The sequence below is a fragment of the Citrus sinensis genome, chromosome 4 (genome assembly GCF_022201045.2).
Source record: "Citrus sinensis cultivar Valencia sweet orange chromosome 4, DVS_A1.0, whole genome shotgun sequence".
Lineage (NCBI taxonomy): Eukaryota > Viridiplantae > Streptophyta > Magnoliopsida > Sapindales > Rutaceae > Citrus > Citrus sinensis.
The window spans coordinates 26,207,003-26,219,998 of NC_068559.1; the positions used below are offsets into that span (position 1 = coordinate 26,207,003).

Here is a 12,996-nt window from a genome sequence, read left to right on the forward strand (position 1 = left end):
CAACTCTCCACTGCTAAATAATGGTCCAGATCCTCACTGACCTTCCTATTGTAAACGGATAAACCAATCAAAGTGTAATAGTCAATGATATGAAATTTGTTGTCGGGGTCGAAGTTAGAAAATCATTAGCTCATAAGGGGCACATAACAATCAAATAAATTTTTTAATGAAAAATAAAATTACTAATATACTTATTACCAGAAAATTATGTAACACATGTAATTTCGTGAAAAATTCATATGAGTTGTTGGCAATTAGTAGATAAAAGGATATAAGAATACTTATAGTTCTATATGAATATAATTTGTTCTGATATGATTCTATCAAGCTAGCTGTTTACTTTTGTTAAAGATATTTTTATCTTCTGAATTAAACAAATCAATCATTCCTCCCCATTTGTTTTCACTTTAGCACAGCAATTGACTTTGGTGTCAGCAAGCCAGCTTAGGGCAAAAATTGTTTCTTTTATCTTTTTATTTATCTATCCAAAACACCACAATCTTCAAGTTGCTGAAACTAGAATTATACTAAACAAGCTTCAAAAGGAAAATGATGTGTTTTTGTAGCAATGAATTAGCAAATCATTATCTCACAAAATTTCTTGTACCAGAAATGATAAATTTGAGCTCCCAAGCTTTTTAGAAAACCTTCTTTCAAAATTCGTTCACCAAAGAATTAGAATCAATATGAAATAATGATTTAAACAAAACCTAAGATACATGCAGTGCCTGAATTTACGCAACGTGCACTTAAAGAGTCTATTTTGAATGTTCAAAATTTCATTAACAAGGAAGTGGGGGGAAGGGAAAGAACACTTCATTTCTGTATGAAGAAAGGTAGAAGAGGATAGCAGGAAAAAGAAAAAGGAAAGAGAGATAAAAGATAATAGGCAAAAGCTGTGGTTAACACAGCCTTTGAGTTCCGAGGTCAATGCAGAGTTATCGAAACGCAAAATAATAAGCAGAATTAACCCAAAAATGGATTTGAAAAGTTGCATGACAGAGTTATAAACTTCAATATCTATGTAATATTTATATAAAAATACATAACTGCTTGGTGATAATGATAACACGACGATTTGTGAAATCTCCATGAAAGTACATAAAAGTTCAGACGTTAAACTAACAATAATTAATTCAATATCTAAAACCCTAATTAGAACAGCAACAACAAATGCAATGATGATATTATTCATATAGAGTGAAGAAAGCGCTAAAACTTAAAGACAAAAACTAAAAGAAGTGAAGCTACGCATTCTGAACCCTAGCGGTGAAGGCACTCATGAGCTCTGGGTACTGATGAAACTGAAACATATCATCTGAAATGGATTCGGGACAGAGTGGCAGATTTAGCGGCAGCTCATTGTTCCCGTACAGCACCGCCTGAGACTGAAACTGAGAGCCAGTGATGACTTCATTGAAATTCCCGAACTCATTTTGGAGACTTGGCTGACCACCACCACCAACACGACCAACTTGACCTTGCGAGTCAAAATAGAAACCTCCTACAGCAGAAGGCTCAACTTTTATCCCAGAAGCTCTCTTCATATTAACCGACATGTCAGACACCAGAGGTGCAGTGATAGAGTTCATTGCTTGTGTGCAGTAATCATTTGAAGAGGGTTTTGTAAAATCATCATCACAGGATTTATTGGACTTGGACGTGGGTTCAGGGAAGAAGCCTTGAATGATCTCTTGCAGCAAGCCAGAATTTGCAGGTTCTTGCGGAAAGAACTCCATGTGGTCATCTACTAGTTTGGTAGCGTTGGTTGAGCTCACCACAGTGGCGGCAGTAGTACCAGTCGTATTATGAAACCCTTGTTGTTGATGATTATAAGTTGGATTCATCGGGAAAGCGCCAGTACCGGATGAGAAAGAAGCACTGGTAGTAGTTGGTGAAGAAGATGAGTTGTTGCTGATAAAAGGAAGCTGCTGGTCAAATGAATATAAAGGCTGATGAGGAGGAGGAGGAGCAGCAGCAGCAGTAGTGGGGGTGTAAAAAGACGAACTTGAAGAAGAAGAAGAAGAGTTGCTCAACAAGTCACGTAAGAGAAGGAGGTTCAGTGCGGAATTTTTCTCCTCAGGAACAGGGTTAGCAAAAGATGGTGGGTTCATAAACGGACGAGCAGTGTGAAAGGCTCTCACGGACGGCTGAGATTGCTTTGAGAAATTGAAGGGAGGGATGAAATGATGAGGAGGGGCCTCTGTGGCAACTGCTGGGTAAACAAAGTTGGTTCTTGCTTTCATACCACGCATAGCTCGAGCCGCACAGTCATAGGCGCAGGCAGCTTCCTCAGCAGTGTCAAAGGTGCCGAGCCAGCGCCTCTCCTTTGACTGTGGATCCCGTATCTCTGCGGCGTAGCGACCCCACGGCCTACGGCGGACCCCGCGGTACCTCATGGTGGTACCTGAAACGTTACCCCCAGTCTCTTTCAGTGACCTTTTGTTGCTGTTGGAAGTGGTGGAGGTGTTCTTTTTGCTCGTCTCTGATTCAGGCATCTGTGGCATCCCATTAAGCCTTCTCAGAGCTTCTTCCATTTCTTGAACTCGTTTTTTCTTTTTCTTTTTTTTTTTTAAATAAGAAAGAAGAGAGAATATTTGACGATTAATAAAGGCCGGGGGTAGTTCTCTAGTTTCTAGTGAGCAACTCAGAGAAATTGGCACCTGGAGTTTGCTGGCGGTGTTTCCTATTTATAGAGAGAAGCGGGGTTTGGGGGTTGGGTGGGGGCCGTGCCTTGAAGATAGTGGATGGTGATTGATTTATTAATGCATTTGGTGTAACACAAAATTCCAAAAATAAGGTATTAGAAAATATATTAATTAGTTAATCAATCAATCAACATTCTGACGACTAGGATCATCTGCTGGCCAACCGTCAGATTTAAGAGGGTTGTGATCACTCTATTGAAATCTTGTTGCTTCTGGGTTGTTGTTGTTATTATTATTATTTTAATAACAATGAAATTCTTTGCAGACTGTTTATATATTTATATATCCAAAAAAGAATATTGTTTAATGAGTGTAGGCAAGTTACTAATTTATAATAATCTAAAGGCTGCATCAATTAAAGTAGGTATACTAATCTAAATATATTTAGCAATTAAACTACACTTAGTTTCATTGATGCAACCTTTAGACTATTATAAATTAGTAACTTAACAAAGTCCTTGTTTAATCAAATATGTGCCGGGGTGATGTTACTATTTTTGTTATATTTTTCTGTGCATTCCCCTTCTCACAATGTAGCTGCATGCAATAATTCATTTTTTAGGGAATTAAATGTAGTCATTAGGTTAATTTTATATTCATGTTACAGTAATTATATTATTTTCATCATACCTATTGTTATTATATTTTGTTTGTACCCTTGGCCTAATGTTGTGAAGCTGTGGTTAACACTTTTCAAGTACTTCCCGCTGGCACTAGGTTATTTATTTATTGATTATTAGTATTATTTTGCTGAATTTGAATTCAGTACTAAATAAAAGTTGTGTTAATCTCTAAAAGATTTAGTGAGTCAGTGACATATTGGTAAGATTTATATTTTTTATTTTTTATTTTTTTATTGAAAGACATTTGCGATTGTACAAAACTGCGAGATAATTCAAATGATAAAAAACGTGAGATGAAGGAAAAGAAAGTTAGGAGGAAAATAGATGGTAGGGAGAAAGGAAAAAATATTGAAGAATGATAAATGAGGGAGAGAGAGAGAGAGAGAAAGCACATTAATGCTTAATTTATGATAAAATTATATGATATTAATCTATTAAATCCTAATGTCGATAAGTTTTAAATCTAAAGACCTAAAATTAGTGTAAAACTAAGTGTAATTATTGGAAACTCTTGATATATTCGCACATATGTAAACATAGTTTTTGATACTTAATTACCTCCGATTTAGTTTGACTTGATGAGTTATATTATCTTAGTTAGTTAGTATGAGCTTGAAAAACTTGGAGAAATTAATGGGCAGCTCTTGCCGTGCCAGCTAATGAAGAGCTCTATTGCACAGTAATTGCCTTGTATTCCCGAGAGCCATGGGTGAAAATAAGGGAGTGCGAGACAGGAGCTGTCGTTTTGCAGTTATGTGTGTATAAGAGCGTAATTGATTGATGCAGATTGAAGATTAAAAAGTTATTGGAGAACCAACCATCCCTTAATTATACGTTTCATATTCATTTCATATCATGAATTTCTTACAAAATATTACCCACGTTTCCACAAATGGTTCTGCATACATATCCACACGTCTCTGTTTAACATGTAATCACAAAAAGTTTGCTTAGTTGTTTTTTCTATATATATATATATATATATATATGGGGAAGTTGAAGAGCTCTATCGATCTTGCAGTAATTGTAATTCTGATTTCTGAATGATTACACTGGCGGCGCTCAGAAGTTGTTCCTCCAACTTTGGTTCTGTGTCAATTTCTAGCTGGTTTCACAAGTATTTTTTGTGATAATAATTAATTAGGTGTCCTTGAAATCATATTTTTTAAATATATAAATATATATTGTGTACAGTAATAGTGAGGGTTAGGGTTTGAAAACCAAGGGATTATGGTCACATGGACTTGTCTGAAGTGGGGATTTGAGTAGGGGTCTTTATCTTCAAGACAAGGGTTTTAGGGTTCAGTTGGTTGATGGAGACTAAAGTTGTACTCTTCTTTCTTTGAGTCAGGAATGCTTGGAAAAAGCCACGGCAGATGTCTACCAACCCCGTGGCCCTGGACCGTGACCGTGGCCGTGGCCGTGGCCCTGGACCCTGGCCATGTCCATGCCATCACATCCATAACATTCATCTGATCTCTTCTTTAACCTTCACTAATTGCTTAATTTTCTTCGTTAACCTTTAGTCTATCTGATCTTTCGATTACAACAAAATTCCCCTTTCTGTTAATATACAAGTTCAAGGGAATGGTTAGTGATCCAAAACCAGACACATTAATCAGCAAAATTTATCTATTAATTAATACAAGCCCAAGCGCATACATGCCAAAGATGACTCTTTATACTAGGCTTTAATTCTAATCGCAATGAGGCTGCAGCTGCTACCCTTGGCGAGATGTAAAACTCGCTTCTTCTACGGAATGATTAAAAATTTGAGAAATGAAAATATTATACTGTCTCGTTTTTGTTATCATTAATTCTGGATCCACACTTTGCAACATCCGAGAGATGTTAATGCTATTAAATATGTGCTGTTTTAATTAATTATATTCATTGTATGATGTATTGTATTTGAAACGAGCATATATGTGATATGTCAATCGAACCACGTATGCATGATCTCATGTAATCAAGAGATAGTATATATCATATGAATACAGAATGACATGAGCAAATCTCGCGGAAGTATACTTGATATATAATTGATAAAGCTACGTAATGAGCAGTGAGTATCAGCAGAGATCCCATCAGCTGATGAGGCATGCATAGGTATCAAGCGGGATACAACTAGTAGTTCCCTTGCAGGATAAATTAAATTAAATTAAATAGAGAAGAATAACAGTGTGTACACGTATGGTATGATCACGACGCATGAGATGAGCGACAAGAGATAGTAAATGACGGTGGAGGAATAAGGGCGGAGCGAAGAAGGAGACGCCAAAACCCAAAAAGCCCTCGAAGTAAATTAAAGATTTTAACGACAACGGAAGAGATCCTGTCAGACAGACCGATACAAATATAATATTACATCATTTCACCATTCTGAATTGAATTAACCAGCTTTATTAACTGCTGCCAGAAAAAAAAAAGAAAAAAATATTCCCCCAGAGACTTTATGCGTCTACCTGTCTACCGTCGACTTGTATTATATATATATATATATATATATAATGCTTCTTCTTTTATTTATTATTATTCTTTTACTACAAAAATAACGAGATATCGGGAATGTCTTTGCGCTATTCATTGCCTTTTGGCGTATCCCCATCATCACATCGCGAACATCCCATCCGTCAACACTTCTCAAGTTGCTTTGATGTCCTGTCACGGGTTTCTTCATATTTTTTAAGATTAATATTTATTAATTACAAACCAAAAAATATACTGTTAATTACCCAAAGCAAATAACCACAATTTCCGTTTTCAAATATACTGATACGTATCCTGTTACGTGCGACTGCATGCATAAGATCATCCCTCCATATACAAAAAAAACAATAAACAAACCGTGTGGTGGCAATAATAATAGCCTTTTTAACGGTTCCCCGACACTATTTTCCAGCCTTGCACCGTAGCAAAACAGTGGTTTCTGATAAGGATGTTCGAGAGTCTTGATATTATTTGTAGTTGTAGACTGCAATAATTATGGATAACGTCTGTACGTACATTTGAGCGTATCCCTATTCAATTCTCTTTACGCAGATGCTTCAGATACGCTTACATGCCTTTGCCCTAAACAAAATCCCCACGTTATTAATTGTTTGCTCCTTACTGCTGGCTGCAATGCCATTTAATTAATGTAGGCCCTTGCTTCAAGAGTCGGTCGGCAGCATGCTTCATTTATTTCTGAAAAATAATGGAAGTACATGTTTCGTTGATCCTTCTTAACCTGTAAACTTGGTAAAGGATATTAAATTTGTTAGCTTTTTGCTAAAATGTCCTATTATTAGTCAATTACGTATAAAATTGTTTTGATCCATCTATTTAAACATAGTATGATCTTACATTTCACGTATGCGAACGGAATTTGAATTCAAATCAATTTTAGTTCAAATCTATTATGAGATTCTTGCCTCTCCCTTGTCCATTGTCCAATTAAGAATTTAAAATTAAGGAAAGAAATAATTAATTTTATTGTGATTATTCTTCGTGGCATTTTTTTTTTTTTAATGCTTGGTAGGAATTTTATTAAAAGAGAAGTTTCATTATATTCCGTGACAAATCGATTTATTGTATCTACGAATCAAACTTCCCCCGGCTTCACTCAAGTTTAAAATTAATAAAAAAAAAAAAATCTAGATTTGAGTTGCAAAATTTTAAAAAGGCCACAGAAGGTCACAAACTCACATCGCGTAAAAGGATATTAATTAATTATCGTAAGAAATATCATGTACCAAACGTTATACGCGATTGAAAACCATTAATGAAGGAAAAATTACATAATCTATGTGTATACTTGAATGTATACTCGGTGAACTTCTTTTAATTGAAAAAAGAAAATGATTCACAAATTCTTTCGTCAAAAGCTGGCGAATTACCAAAATTATGATTTTAAATGTAGTAAATAGTTACGTTTAGAGTTGTAATTGGTCACGTGTGCAAATAAAAAGAAACGACAATGAATTAACTAACGTGAGACCCACGGCAAGACCTGGGTAACGTAGCATCATATTTGGTTTGTACTCGAACAACTTTTTAAAATTTTTTTTTTAAACGTACAACCTTTTTTAATTTTAGCTAGTAAAAAGGATGAATAAAGCCTTTTTTTTAAAAAAAATAAAAAAAATTCGTACGAAAGGAGAGAAGAAACATAAAAAGTAGTAGTGTGGACAAGAAAAGTCAACCAGTGCACGGGCAGCCGCAATATTAAGAGCACGGGCGTCCTACATAAGAGCAGCCTGCACAGTCTACAAATACAAAACGGTTTCAAAAGAAATCAATGGCCGTGATTACTTAGATGTAACAGTTTCAGACACGAGGGGCACGTGGCACAAGATTAACATGGGATTATGGGAGGCAATATCCTGTTGAGTCCTGACAAATTAATCGAAATGAAAGCAACATGGCACAAGTTATCAGTGAGCAAGGCCGACATAAGTAAATTATGGGATTTCAGGCTTGTGGGGTTGGCATTATTTGGCTTGCTTATTTCTAAACACATCAACAGAAAAATTAATGTGTTCGCCCACTGCCCCGTTAAGATATAGCATGTACATAATTCAATTCAGAATTTACATCAAATCAACCCCACATGCGACATTGATTTCTTTAACTATTTATTATGTGTAATGCAGCCGAGGATCAAGTTCTTGCCTTGTCTGACCAGTGAAGAGTACAAGTACCTCAAATGAAATGATGATAATGGTAATGAATGACGATAGGTGATGGATTTGGCTTTGGCATACGTGCAATATCAAGTTTGTAGGTTCATGGGATCAGGTTCTCTGTAATTATGGGGGTCTTGCTAAGTTGCCCATGCAAAAATGAAGTGGATCCCATTTCCTTGTAATTCCTTTTTGCATGTTTTAGGGGTAATGTATATTAGATGAATGGTAACTTAGCAAAAGCCTAATTATATACATTGGTTGGTTTTCGCTTGAAAGAGAAACAAGTTTGTAAAGTTAATTACATTAAGCAGGAAGCTTTACTAGAGAAGGTTATCCGCTGCGTGGGACGTTATTAAAATTGTGTTAGCAAGGGAGTGCTTTGTAGATATAGAGTATATGAATCTTAGGGTCGGTCTTAGAAAAGTATGAGTTACAAGTAGCGCATATATGATATAGTAATCTTATCTTAAAAAATATAAATTAATCATCAAGGACATCGAGATTAAGCTCAATTTATGTAAGGTATAAATAATAAGGAATCCGTTACTGTATCAAAGTAAAGATCAAATCAAAAGGTAAGTAAAACATACATTCTACTATAATATGTTTTGTCAAATAATATATGATGCTTTTATCTTTTAACTTATTCTTACATCATTAAAATAAAAGATCCCTTATTAGAAGGCGACTATATATATCTATATAGTATATATTTTATTTCTACAATAACTTCCTAATCAGTGATTTCTTATTTTAACAAAATGAAGACCAAACTAAAATAGAACACACACTCCAATACAATGTGTTTTATTTTTTTTAGCGTAGTTGATTGCTTAGGGAAAAATATTTGACATCAAATGAGATTAATTACGCCATTAATAATATAAGGTTGAGACAAATCCTCAACTCTTAGCTAACCATTAAGTAACAGTTAGGCACATGATTTTATTTTATTTATATAGTATCAGGACCAAACTCAACTACGACTCTATAGATAGTTTATAATGTGATTAGAGTATGTAAATATATCACTCAAAATTATCTTACTACTTGACAATGATCAAAATGAAAAACTAACTTTATGTTATAAGGGTAACCGAAAAAATATCTCACATTAACTCAAATTAGTTAACTTCTGAATATAGAGAAATAGAGAATTTCTACAAATGGATTATACTTTTGTAGAGGCTGGCCTATAATAGCATCTCTATCCAATGGTTTATATGTTGGTATCTTTATCCAGTGGTTTATATGTTCTTGGAGTTACGGAAGTGGCCACTCGTAAACTTTGAACCACAGCTCGTGGGCGAAAAACCGATTATTTTGACTTTTGACATATTCAATTTGCTGCGATCGCTTTATAATGACAAAGTAAACACGAAGTGTCTTTTTTTCCCCTTATAAATCCTTTTAAAAAAAAAAGGATTTTGAAGTTTTCTTCGTTAAAATAGACTATGTACATCTGTGCACTTCACCTGTTAAATATTAATGGATTGGTCCAGACCCCAGACGGTCAAACTATACAAAACTCATTGCACCCAATTCCTAACAAAAATTAATTAATCACTATCACTTTGAACAGATGTTCGGCTGTCTCTGGGCTGGCATAATGAATCTTCAAGGAGGTCGTTCATATATCATAGTATGTAAATGTTGGTATAAGAATTGATATTGTTTGATTTAAACAAAGTGAGTGGGTTTCTAGCTAAGGAAATAGTAAATTTTATAAGAAATTAATCTACATATATCCAGCCTTTATCGTAGTTCATCATGGGATCCCTGAAGATCCATGCATATTGGTAAAGTAGGTTGGTTCAGATCCTTTTTTTATTGGCACCTTAAAATCTTCCAAAAACCTTTAAGACTGTTAAAATTGGGAAAGAAACAAACGGCCCTTTACACGCTCCTCGCTCGCCATCTATTCCAAACTCATCGGTTACTTTTTGGTGGATGTGAACGTCGCTGTCAAATGTCTATCACACATGCACGTCCCGTCGTTCACTCCTCACTTTTCATGCGTGCCCTTTCTCTCTAGCCATAGCCCCCACACACACCCCCCCCCCCCCCAACCCCACCCTCTCTCTCTCTCTCTGTCTTCACGCACACATACACACGCGGCGCAAGTTAGAGACCCGTGCCGTGGCAACAAACATCTGCGTTACTCTTTTCGACATCCTGAAAAAAGTTGGGGATAATAGCAGACCAGAGATTGGGTTACGTTAAAAGAAAAGAAATCAAAAATAGAATTGTGAAAATAAATGAACACAATATTTGTATGTTTATCCGTGTTTGTTGGTACGTGCGTCCTTTCATAGCTCAATGGGCAATAGCCGATATGGCTAGGATTTCATAAAAAGAGAGACGTGTGACCGACATAAAAGTAACACAAACTTAATACTATGATAAGCTTTTTCTTTTATCCCGGTTAATTCTAAGCTCCAATGGGTGCTCTCAGTTGGAACCGGACAAGATCCCTGAATGCTAAAACCAAGTGTCAGATATATCGGGGCATCATAATAAGAATGGAGGGCTGCGACTACTGTTAAGAAGCCACGCGTTGCTGAGTATTACTGACGACCCAAAAAAAAAACAAAAGAAAGGATAATTAAGCGATGGATGTTACATGTTGAACTTTTCAAAGTAGTGGTTAGTAGGATATTGTAGACCTATAGGTTTTGCCTAGACATTTTTGGATCTCGAAAACGTAGTAACCAAACCAAAGTAGGGTGGTTTGTATCAGAGATTAGGGTTAGGGTTAGAGTTTTAAGTTCGTGTGTCCGAATGTTAGCTCTCCTCTCTCGCACGTGCACGCGTGTGTGTGTATTAGCGTGAGTGAAGAAGCTTTATCCTTGCGGTGAAGAAAGAGGGGACATGCAAATTTTCACTTTTTCAAATTAAGGTTTTTTTTTTCTCAGTAATTGTATTGGCATTTTTAAATCTTCTGTTGCATCATAACCCATCCATATTTACTAAACCAATTGTGTGTGCATACATGGATTTAACTTTTTAGTGAGAAAGCTTTCAATTTCTTAAAATTTACACTTATCTTTAGCGTATTAGAGCTCGTGTTTAAATAGAAAATTTATTTAAAATTTAAATAAAACCATTTTACTTAATTTCATGTCATAACTTGTCATTCATTTATTAGACTTTTGAATTTTATAACTTAAGAGATTATTATTTTATTATCTAAGTGATGAATCATATCGTTCGAGACTCGAACTATGACTAAATGAGTATTTATTTTTTAACTTAACGACCTAGAGTGACTTAACTTAATAAGTTAAATTAATTAAAAATGCTTTATGGGATCTTTCAGATAATTCTTACTTAATAAAATGAGTTAGTTTTTTTTTTAACTTTTTACTGAATAAAGAAATCTAAATTTTGAGTAGAGAAATATGAATCAACAATTAATTTCTAATGTAAAAAAATATATTTACTTTATTATTTATTTTTCATGCCTATTCCAAAACCCATCGTACACATTTATCTGCTAATAAACTCATCTTTATTTTTTTTCAGCCGTCATGGAATCCCTTGTCACTTTTCTTCTCTCATCAAGTTCTTGAATCTTCCGTTATCAATAATTAAAGATATTATTCTTAAGTTTTTTTAATGAAATTATACAGTCTATTTTCATTTAAAAAGAAATTTTATATGTTGTAATTCTAAAATCATTATATATTCACTTGAACATAGTTTTGCTTACATACATACATAAATATACACATATATACATATATGTGTGTGTGTAATTTAACATTTAAATTTAATAAGGATACAAATGTAAAAGTATATATATTTTAATTTTTAAAGTTAAAAAAAATAACTTAACACACTTATTTATAGAAAATCAGACAAAAAAAATATATGATTCAAATTCAGTTATCAAGATTTATGTAGATTTCAGAATAACTCAGGTCTATTTAAATTTTAGATGAAAAATAAATACCACTTAATATTCCTAACATTTTTTCCTGACATACCTTTTTTCAATTTTTTTAAAGGTAATTACTAAAAATAATTTCAAGAACACGGCTAGGAAAACAAATCCAAAGTTAGAGAATCTAAAGAAATTCTTTTCATCAAGATTAAAAAACAACCCACTAGTTGACACGTAACGTATAGTCAATAAGTTCTGCCCTTGATCATAATTAATTAGAGAGACAGGCAAATCAGACAACGTCTTTTCGTAAGGTTTGATTGATTAAGTTTGGGGAGTCTCAAGTACAGCTTGAAGCATGCATCATATTTGGATCTGCGGGCCACGATCGCGCATCACCAATTTGCCTTTTGAAGCTTTGCCGCTTACTACTTTGAATTTCTGTAGTGATTATATCCCTTGAGAAACGGGGTCAAAGATTTTACGGTGATAGCCGATTGGTTTCAATTTTTGGTCGGCCTATTATTTTCAACTTTTGAGAACAACTGTTAAAATTAAAACTTTAAAAATTTCTTTTTGGGCTTGTTTTATCGTAGGCGATACGGAAAAAGTCAATGGACATCTCTTTCCTTCGATATGGCGGGCTCCATAGGCTCAATTTCTAATGGGCCCAATCGAAATCAGGTTAACGAATCCAAGACCATCACAATTAATAAGACAAGTTGGGGAAATTTTCAGCGGCAAAAGATGGCTTATTGAGATTATTATATTTGGCTGAAAATCGAAGCTACCTTATCCTATAGCTGTTGAAGGGACTTGAATGGTCCGTTAGTAGAAGCAAGATTGGTGACAACCAATCTCCTTTGTGAGGCCAATCCATTTGGCATTCTCCCATGGCTTCCTGAACACCCCTGTAATCCACAACAGGTATCTTGTGGCGATTAGAGGAGAGGGAGGAGCTCGGTGCCACCGTTGGAATGTTGGTCATCACTGAAACGTCTAGAGAATTATTCCATTAAGTAGGTAAAAGAATCTTTGTCCATAAAGGAATCCATCGATAAAATGCCTTAACAGTTCTTCGTACATAACATAACTAAAATTGACTGAAGAGT

General features: G+C 34.8%; 1 protein-coding gene across 1 annotated transcript; it reads right to left on the bottom strand.

Moving 5' to 3' along the window:
- Window positions 1–1,102: 1,102 nt before the first annotated feature.
- Window positions 1,103–2,678, bottom strand: LOC112498994 (ethylene-responsive transcription factor ESR2-like). Its single transcript, XM_025101387.2, has one exon. It carries the CDS (start codon window positions 2,535–2,537, stop codon window positions 1,248–1,250), a length of 1,290 nt encoding a protein of 429 aa, XP_024957155.1. The 5' UTR covers window positions 2,538–2,678; the 3' UTR covers window positions 1,103–1,247.
- Between the last annotated feature and the right edge of the window lie 10,318 nt (window positions 2,679–12,996).

Excerpts from the sequence above, each read along its gene's own strand:
- LOC112498994 (XM_025101387.2), bottom strand. The coding sequence starts at position 2,537 with ATGGAAGAAGCTCTGAGAAGGCTTAATGGGATGCCACAGATGCCTGAA.